The sequence below is a fragment of the Prunus avium genome, chromosome 1, assembly GCF_965620075.1.
Source record: "Prunus avium chromosome 1, drPruAviu1.hap1.1, whole genome shotgun sequence".
Lineage (NCBI taxonomy): Eukaryota > Viridiplantae > Streptophyta > Magnoliopsida > Rosales > Rosaceae > Prunus > Prunus avium.
In genome coordinates this window covers 14832869-14854743 of record NC_142284.1, presented here as the reverse complement: position 1 = coordinate 14854743, position 21875 = coordinate 14832869, and the positions used below count along the sequence as shown (strand labels likewise).

The 21875-nt window shown below is 38.2% G+C and overlaps 3 protein-coding genes and 1 pseudogene across 3 annotated transcripts; 3 read left to right on the top strand and 1 right to left on the bottom strand.

The window, feature by feature from the left end:
* The first annotated feature begins 2824 nt into the window (after nucleotides 1-2824).
* On the top strand, nucleotides 2825-3977 carry LOC110759426 (uncharacterized; annotated as a pseudogene).
* A 3712-nt stretch (nucleotides 3978-7689) lies between these two features.
* LOC110759425 (receptor-like kinase TMK4) lies at nucleotides 7690-11193 on the top strand. Its single transcript, XM_021961470.2, has 2 exons — nucleotides 7690-10120; nucleotides 10378-11193. Exons 1-2 carry the CDS (start codon nucleotides 7852-7854, stop codon nucleotides 10890-10892), a joined length of 2784 nt encoding a protein of 927 aa, XP_021817162.2. The 5' UTR covers nucleotides 7690-7851; the 3' UTR covers nucleotides 10893-11193.
* Nucleotides 11194-14377: 3184 nt separating this feature from the next.
* On the bottom strand, nucleotides 14378-17890 carry LOC110759427 (receptor-like kinase TMK4). Its single transcript, XM_021961472.2, has 2 exons — nucleotides 15381-17890; nucleotides 14378-15021 (listed from the first exon to the last, which is right to left on the bottom strand). Exons 1-2 carry the CDS (start codon nucleotides 17578-17580, stop codon nucleotides 14555-14557), a joined length of 2667 nt encoding a protein of 888 aa, XP_021817164.2. The 5' UTR covers nucleotides 17581-17890; the 3' UTR covers nucleotides 14378-14554.
* A 675-nt stretch (nucleotides 17891-18565) lies between these two features.
* LOC110754789 (putative glucan endo-1,3-beta-glucosidase A6) lies at nucleotides 18566-21235 on the top strand. The gene is made up of 4 exons (XM_021955899.2): nucleotides 18566-18647; nucleotides 18756-19766; nucleotides 20093-20407; nucleotides 20860-21235. The coding sequence occupies exons 1-4, from the start codon at nucleotides 18602-18604 to the stop codon at nucleotides 20895-20897; spliced, it is 1410 nt and encodes a 469-aa protein (XP_021811591.1). The 5' UTR covers nucleotides 18566-18601; the 3' UTR covers nucleotides 20898-21235.
* The last annotated feature ends 640 nt before the right edge of the window (nucleotides 21236-21875 follow it).

Here is a 21875-nt window from a genome sequence, read left to right as displayed (position 1 = left end):
TACACTAACACCCCTGAGGTTTCTTGTGTTTTCACAAAATCCCTTCAAGTCTCAAAAATTACACGAACACCTCCTAAGGTTTCAGTTTGTTTTCACAAAACCCTTTTTTGTTGATTGTTTGTCCAAAAATTAATGATTTCATTGACTTATGCAAATGACAAAATTAACCTTAATGAAGTACATGCAATCTAATCTCAAAGGCCAACTTTGTCATTTGGAGATTTTTTTTATATAAAATCATCAATCTTTGGATGAAAAATCAATAAAAAGGAGGTTTAAAACCTCAAGGGGTGTTCTTGTAATTTCTAAAACCTCAAGGAGTTTTGTGAAAAAGCTGAAAACCTCATGAGGTGTTAGTGTAAATAACCCAAATTTGAACCTTACAGCAACTCTATGTGGTACTAAGTCACTCATGTATCTTATTATGCAATATATAAAGTGTAAAATATTGTAGTAAATCATTATAAATAAATGATTATGGTATGTTTAATCTTCTTTCATGGTTTTCATTCAATTTTATCGATATTGATAATATCATAATATTTCCATCGAAATTTCTGTATTTTTGGACTACCGATATTTTTAAAACCATCAATATTTTAAACCTTGGATATGACCATGAATAAATCAATTATGCACCAATGAAGATAATTAACCATAATGGCCGAAATAAGTTTATATCAAACATGACCAACCCATAGAAAAAATAAAGGAGTATGATATATTAGTCAAGCATGTCTCAAAAGACTATTGTAATCGGTCCTCCGAAAGATTTGAGTAAACTCTCCACTACTCTTACCAACTATGGGTTATTCATGGTTATTCAGGTCTAATAGCAATATACAACATGTTAGGAAAAAAAATTACAATAACATAATCACAATGGGAAAACTGAAACTTTAATTGCATAACCTCATTATAAAAGAGTGCTGCTATTTCCACCCCCTTATCCTATTTTCCCACCCACCTTATCTTCCCACCCTCCATGTAAATTTGAAAAAATATAATCCTATTTTTCCACCCATCTTTATTCCTAAAATACCATTTCATTATTAATTCAACCAAAACCCAGAATCAAGCAAAAAATTAAATAAAAAAATAACCCAAACGAACCCAACAACCTCTTCTTATTCTTCTTCTTCAATCACAATTCCAAATAAATCCCGAAAGACACCCTTTAGTCCCAAGTCCCTACAGCATGCCCTTGCTTTTATTGAAAGCATGCTAGCCTTCAACCCCCTGCCAATCCAAAACCCAATAACCCTTTTGAGTTATTCAACCTAAAACCATACCAAATAACAAAGAAAGTAAAATAAAGAATCAATTCAGTCATAGGGGTGGCTATCGAGAAGAGGGAGGAGAGAACTAAGGAGAAAAAAGGAGGAGGAGGGGGAGGGTGGATGGGTGCATGGGGAAGATAAGACAAATAGTAGGGTGAAGAGAGAGAGAGGGTAAAAGAGAAAAGAAGGAAAGAGGAGGTGGGATTCGGATGTGTGGTTGGGTGGTGGGGCGGTCAGGGACAAAAGTAGGGATTTGGGATTGAGGAGATTCCATATCAACGTTTCGACCAAGTTAGGTCTTTAGATAGAGAGATATAGAGAGGAAAGGAGGATTTTTCGGCGGTGGGGGAGGGGTCGCCGCCAACGGGATGGGATGGCTGACAAGTCGGGTGGGTGGGGGAGATTTGGTGGCTGTTGGGTTTTTATTTTTTGTTTTTTTTAAATAATTAGTTTTTGTTTTTTTAGTTATTGAACATGTGTCTGAAAATTAGATAGTCCTTAAAAGTCATTTTACAAATGGATAGATTTCTCTATAAAAATTTGAAAATAAGGTGGGTGGGGAAATAGGACAGGTGGGTGGAAATAGCAGCACTCTTATAAAAATAAACAATTAACCATGTGCATATTCAATAATTTTAAGTTATTTAAAAGAAGAAAATATATTTTTTTTTAAAGAAAAAAGGGCTGGAAATGGGTCGTGTCGTGTCAGGATCGTTTACATGTCAAGAATACTCAATCCAAACCCGACCCGTACGTGTCATGTCGAATTGACCCGCTAATTTCCCATGCGGGTTTCGAGTCGTGTATCAGACCCACTAAGTGGTGGCAACTAAAAGAACTAAAAAATTAGAAAAATTAAGAAAAATGAAGAATAAACAAATAAACGAGTTAGCAGGTTGGCAGGTTACAAGCGTATTTTAGCGGGTTGGCGGGTTACATAGGTATTTTAGTAGGTTGGTGGGTTGACTCGAAACTCACTCATTTATCAAACGAGTCATGGCGGGTTGACCTAAAAATTTAATCGTGTGGATTTCGAGTTGTGTATTGGGTCGTATCGAAAATTGCCACCCTAGTAATAGCTACAGTCAGGATGGGGCGGGAAAATGATGTCTATTGAAAATCAAATTGGCAATGAGCGTATGATAGCCAATCTGATCTTGCCTCACCCCTATTTTCATCTCTAATTTTAATTTCCTAATTTCTTACCAACGAATTTATGTGTGGTTTAATACGTAACATTGAATTACGTATGGAACAAATATATTTCCAACACTAGCATATAATAGTAACAAATTGCGTAACTTAGTCCGACAAGAGATTAAATTTTTTTACTTAATAGTAAACGGCATAATTACAAAATCTATAACATAGATTTTATAACTAAAATGCATAACAATTTGGATGACCAAAATGGAATTGCACCCTTGATTTCTATAAAATCCAATTTATCTTTACAATGAGGTTGTTGAGTCTTCTTCATATTCCTATATAATTTCCTTGGTATGGGTACAAAGAAATCCCATCAATAGAATAGCATATCAACCATGACTAGGAAGAAGGTCAAACTAGCATGGATAACGAATGATAGTGCTAGGAAAACCAGCTTCAGAAAAAGGAAGGAAGGCCTGTTGAAAAAATTGAGTGAGTTGAGCATCTTGTGTGACGTGAGTGGCTTTGCCATTATTTATGGCCCAGACGACAAGGAGCCGGTTGTGTGGCCTTCACGCCCAATTGCGGAAGAATTGCTCGCAAGGTTTCAGAGGATACCAGAAGTAGATCGGTGCAAGAAGATGATGAACCAAGAGACATACCTTAATGATAGATTAGCTAAATTGAAAGAACAACTGACAAAAACTCACAGAAAGAACAAAGAGATGGAGATGAACATCATCATGTCCCAAATTCAAGAAGGTAAGCCATTGAATGAATTTGGAACTTGTGAACTAACTGGTTTGTTTTTGTTTTTGGAGGAGAAGATAAAAGAGATCTGGAAACGGATCAAGTACCTCGGGCATGAGGCAAATCTTCCCTTAGGTGCTTTTTCTCCTCATGAGGGTGGGGATGCGGAAAACACCACTGTCCCCGATGATTGGAACCCTACAGAGTCTTTGTATAATTATTTTAGCAAAGAAAAGGGGAAGCAAAGTCAGAACATGTCTGTTGTTACTGCTAGCAGCAGCAATGTTATGGGTAACATGGGTTTGCCACCACATGCATCTTTTGGCAGCACTTCTGGTATTGATGTTTCTAAAGAGATGAGGCTGCTTAGTGAGAACTTTGGAATGAGTAGATCAAGTGATATAGGGTTTATGTATGGAAATATTAAGGGTGACATGAGCAATGTTGGAAGTGATTTCGGCACGTCCTTTGGGAGATTTGGCGACAGAAAATATCGGAATGATATAGAGTGGTCTTATGAGAATTTGGGAGCGAGCAGTGATGGAAGTGGTATAGGGTTGCCTCATGTGAATAATGGGTTACTGCAAACTCATTATGGGAATGTTAATGGAGGTAGCAGTAGTAATGTGAGAAATGATGAGGAGCCTAGACTAATGGGTGGAAATATTGGGGTGCCTCATGGAGCTGGTAGTGATACAGAACTTCCAAATGGGTTATCTGGAGAGAGTAATGCGGGAAGTGATGCTGGGGGTTCTCTATGATATTAGCAAAACTGGGAAAAGATCATTCTCTCCTTGAATTGCTACCTTTGATCCTAAAAGGAAGTACAAAAAAATGCAATGTACTTCTCTAGTGTTTCCTTATGTTGTTTTTGGTTATTTTTCCTTTTCTCCTCATCATGTTTGACACATGTGCCAATGTCTCTTTTTTTAATAAAATCATGTATTTTCTTATCGTAACTTTATTTATTAGTCTTGTTTCTTTTCAAGTGCTAACATGCATACATACATGAATGCTTTAACACACTTGCCAAAGAATTTGATCTCATGTAGCACTAAGAATGGTGGGCACAGGTTTATGCCCTTGGTGTTGAGACTGTATCCTACAATGGAGAATGAAAGCCTTGCATTAATGCTTTAAAAGATCTTGGTTAAATGTGAAAATGGTCCATATATTTGTCTTCATTAGCTAGTAAGGTACATTTCATCTAAATTGACATTAAAACCTTTTTTTTTTAAAAAAAATAATTAAAAGATTCAGAAACTTATTTTATATTTCATAAATATCTTTAAATAGAAAATATGATTTAAGAATGAATACATTTAAATATTTTTAAAAAATGTTAAATACTTTTTTGGTCATTGAATTTTACACGAAAATTCAATTTGGTCACTAAGAAAAAAATTTATCCAAATTGGTCACTGTGTTTTACAATTTATAGACATTCTGTTATATTCCGTTAATTTTATTTTTTTTACAAAGCGCCTTTAGTCTTCTTCCTCTAACTCAATGAGTTAGGGTATATTGTGTTTGTGCCTAATAAATCACGGTTATAAACTGACCGAAGGGATTTCCTCTCGACCCTAGCACCTACTCATGAGTTGAAACGTGGCGGTTCGTTAGGCATTTTACTTTCCTAAAAACAAAACAAAAGCCGCGAAGGTGGAATCCCCTCGGCCTTGCAACGGCTGAGGCCGAAGGGCGTAAGAGACACGGCCGAGGATATCAAGGTTAAATCGTCACGTGACAACAAAGTCCCACACTTCATTTAATGAAGTAACGCCTCTGACTGTTACAGCAAACCCACTAGCCGCGAAAAGGCATTTAATGCACGAGGGAAGAAGGGAAGTGACTGAAGTCAGGGTTTGGTGAAGGAAATCAGGGTGGTTAGGCGCAAACATTCTTACAAAAATTCTTACAGCTTGAGAGAGTAGGTCACCAGCTATCAGAGCATTAAATGCGTCTCCACGGCCAGGGGTGCAGAACCCACGATCAGGGCGGCGGCCGAGATTTACAGGGATTTATGGGGTCACACCACCATGCTTCACGATCCCAAATGTCGATTGGACTACCCACTTGCTCTGATCAGGCTCCACCATGCAGATTTTCAACCTCGATTACTTCTCAAGAGCTCTTCTTATAAATACTAAGTTCAAGCTACATTCAAAGGGTTCAAACACTAAACCAAAAGCCTCCCACGGAGCAAATTATATTTTCCTGTAATGAACTTTCAATACCTTTACTTGCTTTCCTAGGAGTAGTGATAGATTGTAAGGAAAATCCATTCATCAATATGTCATACGACCCTTGATTTCCAAGGCGCCGGAGCACCATCCCTATTACTCTCTCATTCATCTCATATATCATACGACCGTCGCTCTCTGAGCAACGCGCCGGAGCACCGCCCAAAACCCGCCACCAACGCCACCGCCAAAAGGTCTTGTAGCTCAGGCCGTGAACCTGACGGCCGAGATCAGTTCCTCTCTCGGCCACAATCATTTGATTAGAAGTCGAACCCAAACAGGCGCACCACTTAACCATTTTATCCAAACACATCACTCTCTCGACGCACAGTAGACTGTGCTAGCACGCCCACGCACAACCGCACAGCATCCAAAAAAAGGACATCACGTGTTGACGCATATCCCCTTCGGCCCGGAACACCAGGCCGTGAGATTTACGCAGCCAACATATTGTACTATTAGGGTTTGACAAATTCGGAAAAATCTAGAGTTGATGCAGCTTTGATACTAAGTTTAACAAGGCTGTTGAAGAAATTTTTTATAATGTGACTTACATATTTAAGCATCCCAAAGTGGTTGAAGAAGTCATTGAAGTTGCTCCGAGGATATGAAAATAAGAAGATGAAAACACTTGAAATTAATTTAGATATTTTTAAACAAAACTGAAATAATGTTAGTGCTACTAGCCGCTGTGGCATGTAACAAAGGTCTAGTCTAGAGACGCGTTGGCCACGGCCTGCGACGTCTATTTGGTCGTAAACTGGCTCGGCCGGCTCAGCGCTCATCGGTTGGAAGAGAACGTTAACTGACGATGAAACGAGAGAAATGGCGTTAATTAAGGGAAACCTCCGAATGAATAAACCAACGGTGGGAGTATACTGTATATGGTGTCAAGTCCACGCGTTATCTGCTAAGGACCAACTGTCATTTGCGGGACCCATTGCCAATTCATATCCAGAGTATCATTTTGCGTCTGTGGGCCTCACCTTATTCACATGTATGGCCCACATCAAACTTTTGTTTTTCTTTTTCTATTTAAAAGAAACCATATTATATTTCATAGTACATTGCTTTTTATAGAATAATAAGAGCGTGATTTATAAGGTACTAGTAAGAAAAATTAAACGCTTGCTATGATGAAAATTTAACCAAATCATTAGATATTTCTTATTCTTCAAAAGGGAAATTAGATTTCGTATGATTTTTTTTATAAAAAAGAATGACGATTTATTAATCAATTCAACGTAAATTTAATGATTTTTAACCAATACATCTTACTTAATGTTCTTTAATAAAAAAAAAAAAACAATTCACACTAATAAGGACCTGTAGATAAAGTAGTTAAAAGGAGTTATTCATGTACCTAAAGTTTTGTGTTCGAATTCCTCCTTCCCTAATATCAAAACTACAAACATAGAAAAATGCCTCCTAGCATCTAGTGCCCTTGCCATGTACATTGGGTAAATTAGCCTACAATTCCTTTTTATTTTTTTAAAACATTAATTTATAATTTACTAAATCATTACTTGTAGTAGTAATTTAAATTGTTCTTTAAAACGGTTGTTTTTATTAAAAAGGCTAATTGTTTAGGATTTTACTTTAGTTTACTACTAAATTCAAACCACAAAAATAACACATATATACCATCTATAAATCATTGAATAGAAAAAATATGCTACGTCCCCACATAAAAAAGAGGAGAAAAGCATAATGGTTATAAGAATGTATGTTTTTTTGTTAACGGGGTCTAATTCAATTGAAAAGGACCTTAATTTGCACACCAAAAGTCTCAAATTCGAATTCACACAACATCATAGTTGTGTGTGTGAGAGAAATCACCCTCCCTTGTAGTTTAGACTATCAATTGTACTTAAAAAAAAATTGAACAAACAAAAGAATTGATGAGATTATTAATTTATTAACACAAAGTATTTTGATGTAATAATTATAATTTTATTTGACAACTAATGGCCTAGTTATATAAAGTTCAATCACATTACAAGTTCAATTCATTAAATAAGGGTTAAGTTAACTAATAAGATAAACAAAACAATTTTATTTCTATTTATTGCATTAACCTCTATTTTCAAATTGCAATCTCAAAATTATAAATGATTAATCAAAATAGTAAGTTCTCGATGTTTTTCCCAAATATTTTAAGATCATAACAGGTCATCACTACCGTATATAGTATCCAACTTAACAAAATCTCAGAAAAAAAATAAAAAGATTAAAAAAAGAAACTATAGAAAAAGAAAAAGAAAACCCTATGGTTTCAAGAGCCGTGAGCACAGCCCATTCCCCAACAGAGCAGCACTCTTCCCTAGCTTGCCTTTGTTGTCTGTACAAAACCCCATTCACTCACAAAACCGGAGGAAAAAACCAAACCCATCTCTCTCTCTCTGTCTCTCTCTCTCTCAAACCCAGGAATGGGTCAGCTGAAAACCCTACAAGCTCTCCGCCTAACACTCTCTCTTCTCCTCTTGACCACCACCGCCGCCACAGCAGACGACTCAGATGTGATGTCGAAGCTTGCAGAAGGCCTCAAGAACACACCCAAAGACTGGTCAACAGGCAAAACCTACTGCGACTGGGAGGGCGTCAAATGTGACGGAAACAGAGTCACCTCCATCAACTTAGCCTCCAAGTCTCTCTCTGGCTCTCTCCCTTCAAATCTCAACTCTCTCACTCAGCTCACCACCCTCTCACTCCAAAGCAACTCTCTTTCTGGCTCCTTTCCTTCTTTAGCCAACCTCTCTGCTCTCCAACAAATCTTTCTGGACACCAACAATTTCACTTCCATTCCTTCTGGATGTTTTCAAGGCCTCTCAAGCTTGCAGGTTTTGAGCATGAGCCAAAACATCAATCTTGATCCATGGGTTTTCCCCACTGAGCTCATTCAAGCTTCAAGCTTGGTCACTTTAGCTGCAGGTAATGCAAACTTATATGGGTCTTTGCCTGATATCTTTGCTTCCTTTCCAAACTTGCAAAATCTGAGGCTTTCTTACAATAATTTTTCTGGGTTTTTGCCCAAAAGCTTTTCTGGATCTGGGATTCAAAACCTCTGGCTTAACAATCAGCAATTTGGGTTATCTGGTACGATTGAAGTTTTATCAAACATGACCCAGTTAAACCAGGTTTGGCTCCATAAGAACCTATTCACTGGTCCGATCCCAGACATCTCAAAGTGTGAAACTTTGTTTGATCTTCAGCTTCGTGATAACCAGTTAACTGGCATTGTGCCAGCCACATTGATGTCCTCAACTGCCTTGCAAAACGTTTCTTTGGACAATAACAAGCTGCAGGGTCCTCTGCCTGTGTTTGGGTCCAATGTGAAAAAAGCCACATTTGATGGTACTAATAGCTTCTGCCAAACCAAACCAGGACCTTGTGATCCGCAGGTCAACACTCTGCTTGAGGTTGCAAGGGCTTTGGGGTACCCAATTTTGCTTACTGAGTCTTGGGAAGGAAACAATGCTTGCGATGGATGGAGCTTCATTGTTTGTGATACGCAAGGAAAGGTTATCACTGTGAATTTTGAGAACAAGCATTTCACTGGGATCATTTCGCCTGCTTTTGCCAATTTGACATCTTTGAAAAATTTGGTGTTGAAGAATAACAATTTGACCGGGTCGATACCGGCTAGCTTGTTAACCTTGCAGCAGCTTCAGCTTCTTGATGTTTCCAATAACAATCTTTTTGGGGAAATTCCGAAATTCCCATATACGGTGAAGTTAATTACAACAGGCAATGTCTTGATTGGGACTACTCCGAGCTCTGGAGGTGGAGGAGGAGGAGGAGGAACTCCATCTGGGTCTGGTTCGAACGGAACTACTCCCAATGGGAGTCCGGCTCCCGCATCGGCTGGTTCTTCAGTGTCTCCTGGTATGATTGCTGGTATAGTTATTGCTGTTGTAATATTCATTGTGGTGGTATTATTTGTGTCCATCAAATGTTATGCTAGTAAAAAGCATGGGAAATTTGGAAGGGTCGATAACCCAATGAATGGGATCGAAATTGCTAAGAGTGATGTGATGAGTAGTGCAAATGGGTATAATGGAGTTCAAAGCGATTTGCATAGCCAGAGCAGTGGTGATCTTCATGTTTTTGAGGGTGGAAATGTTGCAATTTCGATCCACGTTCTTAGAGATGTGACAAACAAATTTAGTGAGGATAACATTTTGGGTAGAGGAGGGTTTGGAGTTGTTTATAAAGGTGAATTGCATGATGGTACTAAAATTGCTGTTAAGAGGATGGAATCTGTGGCAGTGGGAACTAAAGGGTTGAATGAGTTTCAGGCAGAAATTGCAGTCCTCACTAAGGTCAGGCATAGGCATCTGGTTGCTCTTTTAGGATACTGTATCAATGGCAATGAGAGGCTATTGGTATATGAGTACATGCCACAAGGGACATTAACACAGCATTTGTTTGATTGGCGTGAGATCGGAGTACCTCCACTTACTTGGAAACAGAGAGTAACAATAGCATTGGATGTGGCAAGAGGAGTGGAATATCTGCACAGCTTAGCTCAACAAAGTTTCATTCACAGAGACTTGAAACCATCTAACATACTTCTTGGGGATGACATGAGGGCAAAGGTTGCTGACTTTGGTTTGGTTAAAAATGCCCCCGACGGAAAGTATTCTGTTGAGACACGGTTGGCAGGGACATTTGGGTATCTTGCACCAGAATATGCAGGTAAGAAAATCCCTCTAATTTCTAGACCTCCATCCTTTAATTGAAAGAATCATGCAATTTCCTAAGCTTCGAGTATACAGATTTTCAAGCTAATCCTATATATGTATGTTGCAAAACTGCTAGTTAAAATGCCTATTCAATTACATAGGACCTACTGTAATCCCTTGTAAGAATTTTGATATGGATTCAGTTTGCTTTATGATATATATGTCGTGATGTGAGAATGTTCATTTTTGGATCTGTGTTTCTATGATCAGCTACTGGCAGAGTGACGACAAAAGTAGATGTGTATGCATTCGGAGTAGTGTTAATGGAGCTGATGAGTGGCAGAAAAGCCCTAGATGATACCATGCCAGATGAAAGGTCTCATTTGGTATCATGGTTCCGCAGAGTCCTTGTCAACAAAGAAAACATTCCAAAGGCTATCGACCAAACGCTTGACCCCGATGAGGAGACAATGGAAAGCATATACAAAGTTGCTGAGCTGGCAGGACACTGCACTGCTCGTGAGCCATACCAGAGACCAGACATGGGACATGCAGTCAACATCTTGGGTCCTCTTGTTGAGCACTGGAAACCTACCACCAATGAAGAAGAAGAAAATTCTGGCATTGACCTGCACATGAGCCTTCCTCAAGCATTGCAAAGATGGCAAGCCAATGAAGGTACTTCCAGGATGTTTGATGATCTGTCCTACTCTCAAACTCAATCAAGCATCCCTTCGAAACCTTCTGGATTTGCTGATTCATTCGATTCGATGGATTGTCGATGATATGAAAAGCTAGAGATCAATTCACTTTTAAAAACCAAGAAAAAGAGACCCAAAAATGTCGGGGTGAGGAAGATATAATCGAGTAAAAAAGCATCAAGCAGTTTTGATCCCAGCGGATCACCCGTGTATTGAAGATTCTTGTATTTATTCTTTTTTCATGTTTTAACGATCCTTATGTTACTAATGAGCTTGCATGAAACCTGTAAAAACTTTATGTTCTTGATTCTTTGATAGCTAACAGATTGAGTTGGTGATCATGAGAAAGAAAAATGAAGGAAACTAAAGAAAGTTTGTTGTATAATATTCTATTACCATACTCATTAAAGGCAATTTTTTCTAGTGATATTCTTTTACTTTGAATAATGCTTGTTGGCTGGACTGTTGCCAATTTGCTCTGCCCTTATGACAAATCATTCATTATGTTTGATGTGTTTGAATGATTCTCCAGGCTGTGTAACAACAGGACTGCTTAGGATTCAAGTTATTATTTTGCAAGATTTAATGACAGAAAAAAGAAACAAAGATTTGGTTATTAAAGGGTTAGGTTGATCTGTGTGAGAGAGAGAGAGAGAGAGAGGTGCATGTTAGTATAGTTGATGTGCATGTTTGTAGACGTATTGTTTTAAATATTTATAAGGGAATTCGGTGGTGGTGTTGAAGCTGTACGTAATTGCACATGGGGAAGAGAAGAGAGGATTTGGAAGGAAACATGTTAGGTGGCTTGAAAAGTGGACCTTTTGTTTTGAAGATGACTTTTGTAGTGCTGCACATGTTGTAGGGACCTTAATATAAGCATATATTTCCTTTCAATTGATATCGGCCAGCCTTTTTTTTTTTCCATGTGAATTGATTGTTAATTTAGAGACGTAAGAAAGAGGAGACAGAGACCAAGAAACCAATAATCTGATTGATTGTGTTATGTGGAATGATATAATGACAAGGATTTTATGGTTGAATGTCAAAGCCACAGCAGGTCATGGATAAAGCATATATCCTGGTTTGGGCCTCTTTGAGCTGTCATGTATAAAGTAAATTGCAGTTTGTTGCAATCATAGGCCCGACAAGGTGCTTTAACTTTGGCTAACACATGCATAGGAAAGCATATGCTTTTTAAAAAAAATAAAAAATAAAAAATAAATTCTTCGATAAGATTGTTTTATTTTATTTTATACAAACGATATTGGAGGAGGGGAGGTTTCTCACACACTGTCAATGTGTCATGGGGGTTCAAACTTGAGACCACTAATTTGCAAATCAAGGTAATTTCCAATGTGCTAGACCTTGCTAACTTTTTTTCATTAAAATTGAGTGGAAGACTAAATTTTGATTATTACCTTGTGATTAGGGACATTATTTTGGATATATACATAGGTACAAAATTGTTGGCATACTCACATTTCTATGAAGGGGTTTATGTTGAGGGGTGTCTTGAGGAGTTCAATCTTGTCGTTCAATAATAACTCTGCAGTTCAATAACAACAATTTTCTACCAATGTGGTGTAGTTGGATTGGCTCAAGTTTTTGGTGTGCTCCCACCAAGTGGTTATGGGTTCAAGTTTTCACGGTACCTGTGTGTGAGTTTTCCCCCTCTCCTTTTTAAATTTGGCAAAAAAAAAGAAGAAAAAAAAAAGAAAAAGGAAGTTTTCTTTTGTTACAACGGTTTTCTTGGTGGAAAAGTCTATATTCCGGTAATAGATTACTAAGTGCCCGTTTGACATTGCTTATTTGGGGTGATAAGTGATTTTAAATAAAAATTGGGAAGCCCAGCCCTTTTGGTAAACTATGAGAAAACCACTTATTGTTAAAAATTGCTGTGAGAAAAAGCTATAAGAAAAAGCAACTAATGATGTGCTTTTATTTTCTGATTATGCAAGAATCAATTTCGAAGAGACGCTAGGTTTAATGATTATGCGGCAATCATTTTCTGATTATGCGGGAATCAATACTAACAACACTTCTAACAAAAAGTTTACTAAACGCCAAACTGCTTTCTCGTACAGCAAATCTAACAACAATTATTTTCACAACAGAGCAATGCCAAACTGGCCCTAAAGTTACGAGAATACTAACTTCTAGTTCAAACCTCACCGCCTCTAAACATGCCATGATATTCGGTGTTTGTGATTCAATTGCTTACTAGCTTCGCTCCTCGACAACCATTTTGGCGTTGGCAACTTGGCAGTGCTTTGCCTTTCAAAAAAGAAAAGTTGAGTCAACCATTTCCTATATCTTTTTCCAAAGAAGAAACCCCATGAACACGTTAGTTGCTATTGCTAAGCTAAATCAGCCCTTCAAAGCTTCGATGGATTCCATTATACTTTGGTACCATGTGAAACGCACCAAAAGACATTTAGCCTGCAAAGTCACGGTCTTAAGATAGCAACCGTTGTTAACTTCAGTCTTTATTGAGGTCAACAACAACAACCTTAGTCTTTTCCCATTATTGAACATCACCTTGTGTTTAATTTTCTTCATTTTTCTCCGCAATTTTCGAAAGAGAGCGAGCTTGAGGTGGAGACATATGTATATTTTTTACAATTCAGTTTTGGTTCCTGTAGTTTGTCAGAGTTTTTACTTTGGTTTTCATAGTTTCACTTATGGCGATTTGACCCTTATCCATCGCAATTCAAGAACATGTCCAATTTTCCGTCCAATTTCATGATGGAATAAGAACATTTCCCTCACATGAAGGGATCTTTTGGACGAAAATTGGTTATTTAGCCAGCATATAAAGAGTTATATTTAGAGCATAACCAATACAACATTCCAATTACCTAGCAATTTTAATTGAGCATGGTTATTTAGGTCACATGTATGTTGAAAATACCCACAACATTCATTCATTTTCTCAGTTAAAAGAAGTCAAGCTTTTATCTCAACATCTGAAAAGAGTACGCCTTTATTTCACTAGCATAACCCCATAGTAATTCAAAAATAGTATTTATCTAGATATAGCGTAACAAAGTTCTCTCTCCCAAGAGTATATTCAATCCTTCAAAGGATAACAAAGTATCTCCCAACAATAAACACAGGAAAACCAGTTCAGTAATAATAAAGTCAACATCAATAGCATCAATTCAAGTGAAGAACTTACCAGTAAGACAAAGAATCTCATTCCCCAAAAGCAAGTAGGATCATCTTCTTTTTCATTTTGGCCATATCAAAAACAAGAGCTCAATTTGATAGAATGGCAAGAGGACCATCCATGTCATTATAAAAAACAAGTGCTTTCTGATGCTTCTTAGAAAGTGTTTTTATAACCTAAAATCACTTTTAAGTTTTTTTTGCCAAAATCTTTTAAAGACGCTTTTAATTGCTAGAAAATGATCTTAGCATTTTCAAAAGCAATTTCAAGCATGCCGTAACTCGTTTTCTCTTTCGTTTTTTAAGAAAAGGTTACATCTTAGCATTTTGATTGGAGTATTTTATTCTAATCCTTAAGAAGAAAGGTTGGCTACTATTAAATTTGTTAAATGAGAATTTAGTTGCTGTTTCAAAATGTCCACCAGTAGGGAGCCAGGGTCCTACTTGGTATTTCAATATATAGACTTGTAGGGGAAACCATTAGGGACCCCAGAAGTTTTCTTGCTTTCCAAATGTGGAAAAGAGGCTCACATATGAGGGTAAGTGATAGAATATAAAACAATTGTTGGTCTAAAATCCTAACAACTTAAACTTCTGGGAATACTGGTAAGCCAAAAGACTTCAACATCAGAAGCATCTTCATTGGCTTGCCATTCCAATCCTTGAGGAAGGCTCATGTGCCGATCAATGCCATACTTTTCTTCTTCTTCATGACTGGTAGGCTTCCAATTCCTAACCAGAGGAGCCAGGATGTTGACCACATAGCCCATCTCTGGTCTTTGGAATGGATTATGAGCAGTGCAATGTCCTGCTAGCTCAGCAACTTTGTATATACACTCCATTTTCTCCTCATCATGGCTCTTAAGAGTTTCGTCAATAGCCTTTGGAATGTTTTCCTTCTTAATAAGGAATCTGCGGAACCATGTAACCAAGAGAGACCTTTCATCGGGAATTGCATCATCTAAGGCCTTCTTCCCACTCAAAAGTTGCATCAACACCACTCCAAATGCATAAACATCTACTCTTGTTGTCACTCGTCCGGTAGCTGATTATAGAAACATAGATTCAGAGACATCAGTTGTCTAGCATAACTACATTACTGCCATAGAGTTCATAAATTCTTGAGAGGTAATAGAAGGGGATTTAAATTTTACTACATGTGTGCTATACTTTTTGAAGGATGAATTAAACCAAATTATGACAATTAGACAATAGTAGCATCAATTCCAAGTGAACTCAACTGTCTGTTTTTCCTTCCTTTTGTGGAGTTCTAAAAACTTGTGAAAATAAGCATAAGATTAGCTTTGAAAATCTGATATCCTTGAAGTTTTTAGGCAATGCTTCTTCATTGTTTCAATTAAGACATGAACATATAAAAAAAATAAGTGTGTTTTTATTCTTCACCTGTATATTCTGGTGCAAGATAACCGAACGTCCCTGCCACCCGAGTCTCAACAGAATTCGCATCAGGGGCATGTTTTACCAAGCCAAAGTCGGCCACCTTGGCCCTCATGTCATCCCCTAGAAGAATGTTAGAGGGTTTTAAGTCTCTATGAATGAAACTTTGTGGAGCTAAGCCATGCAGATATTCAACTCCTCTTGCCACATCCAATGCTATTGTGATTCTCTGCCTCCAAGTAAGAGGAGGTACGCCGTTCTCACGCCAATTAAACAAGTGCTGTGTTAATGTCCCTTGTGGCATGTACTCGTACACCAAAAGCCTCTCATTTCCATTGATGCAGTATCCTAAAAGAGCAACTAGATGCCTATGCTTGACCTTAGCTAGGAATGCAATTTCTGCCTCGAACTCATTCATTCCTTCAGTGCTCACTGCCACACATTCCATCCTTTTAACAGCAATTCTAGTCCCATCATGCAATTCACCTTTGTAAACAACTCCAAATCCTCCTCTCCCCAATATATTATCCTCACTAAAGTTGTTTGTCACTTTTCGAAGAACTTCGATCGAAATTGCAACATTTCCACTCTCAGAAAGATGAAGGCCAGTTTTATCACTTGGGACTCCATTGCACCCATTTTCACTAGCCACTATCCTCACAACATGCTTTTTATTTCCATAACATTTGATGAACACAAACACAAACAAAAGCACCGCAATGAAAATAACAATACCACTAACTATACCAGCAATCATACCAGGAGACACTGAAGAACCACCCGAAGCCGGAGCCGGATTCCCATTGGGTGTAGTTCCATTCGAACCAGACCCGGATGGAGGTCCTCCTCCACCTCCAGAGCTGGGAGTAGTCCCGATCAAGACATTGCCTGTTGTAATTAACTTCACCGTATATGGGAATTGCGGAATTTCCCCAGAAAGATTGTTATTGGAAACATCAAGAAGCTGAAGCTGCGTCAAGGTTAACAAGTTAGCCGGTATCGACCCGGTCAAATTGTTATTCTTCAACACCAAATTTTTCAAAGATGTCAAATTGGCAAAAGCAGGCGAAATGATCCCAGTGAAATGCTTGTTCTCAAAATTCACAGTGATAACCTTTCCTTGCGTATCACAAACAATGAAGCTCCATCCATCGCAAGCATTGTTTCCTTCCCAAGACTCAGTAAGCAAAATTGGGTACCCCAAAGCCCCTGCAACCTCAAGCAGAGTGTTGACCTGCGGATCACAAGGTCCTGGTTTGGTTTGGCAGAAGCTATTAGTACCATCAAATGTGGCTTTTTTCACATTGGACCCAAACACAGGCAGAGGACCCTGAAGCTTGTTATTGTCCAAAGAAACGTTTTGCAAGGCAGTTGAGGACATCAATGTGGCTGGCACAATGCCAGTTAACTGGTTATCACGAAGCTGAAGATCAAACAAAGTTTCACACTTTGAGATGTCTGGGATCGGACCAGTGAATAGGTTCTTATGGAGCCAAACCTGGTTTAACTGGGTCATGTTTGTTAAAACTTCAATCGTACCAGATAACCCAAATTGCTGATTGTTAAGCCAGAGGTTTTGAATCCCAGATCCAGAAAAGCTTTTGGGCAAAAACCCAGAAAAATTATTGTAAGAAAGCCTCAGATTTTGCAAGTTTGGAAAGGAATCAAAGATATCAGGCAAAGACCCATATAAGTTTGCATTACCTGCAGCTAAAGTGACCAAGCTTGAAGCTTGAATGAGCTCAGTGGGGAAAAACCACGGATCAAGATAGATGTTTTGGCTCATGCTCAAAACCTTCAAGCTTGAGAGGCCTTGAAAACACCCAGAAGGAATGGAAGTGAAATTGTTTGTGTCCAGATAGATTTCTTGGAGAGAAGAGAGGTTGGCTAAAGAAGGAAATGGGCCAGAAAGAGAGTTGCTTTGGAGTGAGAGGGTGGTGAGCTGAGTGAGAGAGTTGAGATTTGAAGGGAGAGAGCCAGAGAGAGACATGGAGGATAAGTTGACGGTGGCGACTCTGTTTCCGACACATTCGATGCCCTCCCAGTCGCAGTAGGTTTTGCCTGTTGACCAGTCTTTGGGTGTGTTCTTCCGGCCTTCTGCAAGCTTCAACATCACCGCGGCGTCATCTTCCGCTGTGCTGCTGCTGAGGAAGAGTACACAGAGTGCTAGAAAGAAAGCTAGCCTGGTTTGCTGCAGCAGAACCATTTTTGGGTTAGAGTTAGTGAGAGATGCGTCTGGTTTCTTTGGTTAATTAGGTGATAACGTGTGGACTTAACACCAAATCATTCGACCATTATCCATTTTCGTTTGCTAATTCTTTGACTTTACTTTCCGATGCCTCCATTCTGGCGGTTGGAAGCTTCCCTGAACAAACACCATTGGCGCCAGTTTAGGCATAGTCAGCTTCTTGCCAAAACTTGAAAATATTTTTTTTCTTTCGGTCAGAAGCTTAAAAAATTACTTTAAGCTAGCTTCTTCAACAGGAAAACATTTTCTAATGCCAGTTTCAGTCTGTAGAATTGAGTTAGTCTAATTTCCAAATTGAATGTAGTGATAAATTAAACGTTATTTCAATTTATTGATGTCCAAAAATGAAGTCTAACTTAAAGTAGCCTTTAGTCACTAACGTAATTTGGCAGATGATGCTAAAATATGTAAAGGAGATAAGCTTCCTAAGAACCTTGGCACCGGCTGAAGGCACTCCAATGCACGAGTCGTTAATTCGCACAAGTATATACGTAAAATTAATTCCCTAATCCACACTAGTGCTAACTTAAGTTTAGCTTTGTATGTGATCCAATTTGAAATGATTTGTATGTATAATGAAAGAAAGAGAAAATTAATGGAACCCAAGAAGGCTCCAAATCGCCTATATGCTTGCTTGTATATCACAATCTTTGCCTGTTATATGAAAATCAATACTACTCTTGATCACTTGTTTCTATGCTTTGCTCCTTTCTTTGACCACATATTAAACAATAGATTTCAAGATTTCTTTTGCGCACCCTCACAAAAGATCACTCAGGTAATAATTTGCCAAAATAGAACTTCTTGCATGGACATTTAAATGATCTAATCTCAGTTCTATTTTAACATACTCACACCTTGTGCATTCTGTCTCCCCTTTGGGGTCTCGAGATATATATATATATATACATGTGAGAGAGCTCTATGCTTCAAAAACATATATCCCAGCTCTGTAACGATCAAAGCAGCAAGAGATCAAATGGGATCTCTGGTTTTCTTTCTCTTCCCTCTCCTTGGTCTTTCATGTAAGTTTGTGAGGCCATAGAGTTAAAATCATCACTTTGCTACTTGGTATAGGTATGCATCCCCTTTTTCATGTCTCCACTAACTCCTTTTTTGTTTCCACTTGACAGTTGCAGAGATCTCAAGCAAAATTGGCATAAACTATGGGCAGCTTGGCAACAATCTACCATCCCCAAACAGCTCCATTGAGCTCATCAAGTCCATGAATGCAGGGCGTGTGAAGCTCTACGATGCCAACCCGGAAATCTTAAACCTCCTGTCTGGCACCAATCTGCAAGTCTCAATTATGGTCCCAAACAGTGAAATCTCAACCATTGCATCAAACCAAGCCAAAGCCGATGAATGGGTTCGAAACAATGTCCTTCCCTATTACCCCCAGACCATGATCCGGTATCTCCTTGTAGGCAATGAAGTCCTTAGCTACAACTCCTCGGACCAAGATCGCCAAATGTGGCTTGATCTTGTCCCTGCCATGACTAAAATTAAGTCTTCCCTCAAAGCCCAAAATATCACAAACATCAAAGTAGGTACCCCATTAGCCATGGATGTGTTACAATCAACATTCCCACCATCAAACAGCATGTTTAGGCCTGATATCTCCAATTCGGTCATGGCCCCAATGCTAAGATTTTTGAACCGGACCAACTCCTTTATGTTCATTGATGTGTACCCTTTTTTTCCATGGTCTTCAAACACCACTAACATTAGTCTAGACTTTGCATTATTTAGAGGAAACAACAATACTGACTACTACACTGACCCGGGAAGCGGGTTGATCTACACTAACCTCCTAGACCAAATGCTTGACTCATTGATCTATGCCATGGCCAAGCTAGGGTACCCGAACATCCGGCTCTTGATCACGGAGACTGGCTGGCCTAATTCCGGTGACATCGAACAGCCTGGTGCTAATATACATAATGCAGCCACATATAACCGAAATTTGATACATAGAATGGTCGCTAAGCCACCTCTTGGGACACCAGCGAGGCCTGGTGTAGTCATACCTACGTTCATATTTTCATTGTTTGATGAAAATCAAAAGACAGGGCCAGGGACAGAGAGGCATTGGGGCTTGTTGCATGCTGATGGAACTCCCATTTATGACATTGACTTGACAGGCAAGCTCCTAAAATATGTTCATTTATCGCATGATTTTACTTAGAATTTTCATATAATTTCTATTTATATCGAAGTAAAATTATTTGTACCATCTTAATTGACTGTTGAGTGTAAAATCTCTCTCTCTCTCTCTCTCTCTCTCTCTCTCTCTCTCTCTCTCTCTCTCTCTCTCTAATATATAACCAAAACATATTTAATTAGAAAGATGATACACTAGATAGTCAATTGAGATGATACAAATAACAAAACTCGTTCTTTCGCTAAACCTGCATTTTCGGAATTTTGGTATTTTTGTTAACATTGATATTTAAGACCTCGATTACAGGAAAACGGCCATTGGAGGACTACGAGCCCTTGCCCGAAGCGAATAATAACAGTCCTTACAAGGGCAGCGTGTGGTGTGTGGTGGCTAAGGGTGTAAATAATGATGAGCTGAGTTCGGCGTTAAACAATTTGTGCAATAGTAGTGCTGCAGGAAATGGTACGTGTGATGCGCTTTCACCAGGGAAGGAGTGCTATGAACCAGTTTCAGAGATTTTGCATGCGAGCTATGCCTTCAGTTCCTACTGGGCCAAGTTCAGGAGCCATGGAGCTACTTGCTATTTCAATGGGCTGGCAGAGCAAACCACTGTGGATCCCAGTAAGTTTTCTTTCTCTGCAATACTGGAATGGAAGATGTTTTAGTTTTAGCAATCACTAAATTTGTTTTCTATGAGTAATACTAGAGAGAATAATTTTTGAGCGTCAATTGACGTGGTATTCATTCTAGGTTTTATTTATTCACATCAAATAAAAAATTGCTACATTAGTTGTTGTTCAAAAGTTAACGTCTCTAGTATTATTGAATTTGTATGTAGTAGTACTAACTAATCAAAGAAATAGATGTCCTAAAATTGTTTAGAAAATACGTACACTTTATTTCGTGTAAAATTATACAAAGACTAGCTAATATGAAAATCTGATTAATTTATAAGGGACTTATAGCTCAAGGGATTAACATCATTTACCCATGCACTCGTCCTATAGGTGACTAATTAGTCCTCTCGATTTTTTTTCTTCTGGGTTTTTACTTTTGATTTATAATTTAAGCAGGTCATGGATCTTGCAAGTTCCCTAGTGTGACTCTTTGAGGATGACCAGAAATATACGCTTCTCAGCAAAATAACAGCATCAGGCCAAGACATATACTTTTAGGGACACCTCTGGAGATATTGGAGCCGTGTTCAACCACTTTGTCATTCACAGTTTCGTCATACTTTTAGGGAGGCTATTAACAATGTGGTGCATTTTGTATCAGATCAAAAAAGAAAGAAAAAAATGAGAAAACAATGTGGTGCATTTTTAGCCTGTTTTGCGCTCTCTATTTGTGAGGTCATTCTAGTATATAATTTGAAGGATGTAACTAGCATGATCTCTAAGATGGCATATAGATATAAATAAATAAATAATTCAAAAAAAAAATAAAATTTGGCACTGCTTGCTTGGGGAATCAAATTTTTATTCGGACCCAACAATTTTCTTTTGAGGCCTAAAATAAAATTACTATTAAGAAAGAAAAAAAATTTCTCATTAGACTCGACATAACAATGCGGGCAAAAAAATAAACTACAAAACAAAACAACCCTCGTCAGCTTCTTCATGAAGGGTTAAACACTGTTTAAAAACCTTCAAATGAAGTATTGTTCGACATTGTTTGAGTTATTTTGCTCAAATTTTTACAATTTTTCAAACTGGTGGTCGTGATTCTGTTTGGTAGGTACTAAATACGTAATGCCAGTGGCGAAGCCAAGATTTCATGTGTGTGGGGGCCTCTTACAAATTATAAAGAATCAAAAATTCGAACTCACAATACATACGAAAATAGTATATATATATATATATATATATATCACATATGTCAAGAATTATATTGCTTATTGGTTGCAATCATAATTGTCCTCAACAAAGGGATAGACAGACGACGGTTTTTTTATAAAAGGGGTCGTCTATTATATGTAAAGACGACGGTTTTTTTATAAAAGGGGTCGTCTATTATATGTAAAGACGACGGTTTTTTTATAAAAAGGGTCGTCTATTATATGTAAAGACGACCCTTTTTATATGAAAAT

What these genes read in the sequence shown, in the direction of transcription:
- LOC110759425 (XM_021961470.2), top strand. Translation starts at nt 7,852, where the DNA reads ATGGGTCAGCTGAAAACCCTACAAGCTCTCCGCCTAACACTCTCTCTT. An exon ending in TCTTGCACCAGAATATGCAG is followed by an intron (nt 10,121 to 10,377) that starts GTAAGAAAATCC and finishes TTCTATGATCAG; the next exon opens with CTACTGGCAGAGTGACGACA.
- LOC110759427 (XM_021961472.2), bottom strand. Translation starts at nt 17,580, where the DNA reads ATGGTTCTGCTGCAGCAAACCAGGCTAGCTTTCTTTCTAGCACTCTGT. An exon ending in TCTTGCACCAGAATATACAG is followed by an intron (nt 15,022 to 15,380) that starts GTGAAGAATAAA and finishes TTCTATAATCAG; the next exon opens with CTACCGGACGAGTGACAACA.
- LOC110754789 (XM_021955899.2), top strand. Translation starts at nt 18,602, where the DNA reads ATGGGATCTCTGGTTTTCTTTCTCTTCCCTCTCCTTGGTCTTTCAT. An exon ending in CCCTCTCCTTGGTCTTTCAT is followed by an intron (nt 18,648 to 18,755) that starts GTAAGTTTGTGA and finishes TCCACTTGACAG; the next exon opens with TTGCAGAGATCTCAAGCAAA. An exon ending in GCAAACCACTGTGGATCCCA is followed by an intron (nt 20,408 to 20,859) that starts GTAAGTTTTCTT and finishes TAATTTAAGCAG; the next exon opens with GTCATGGATCTTGCAAGTTC.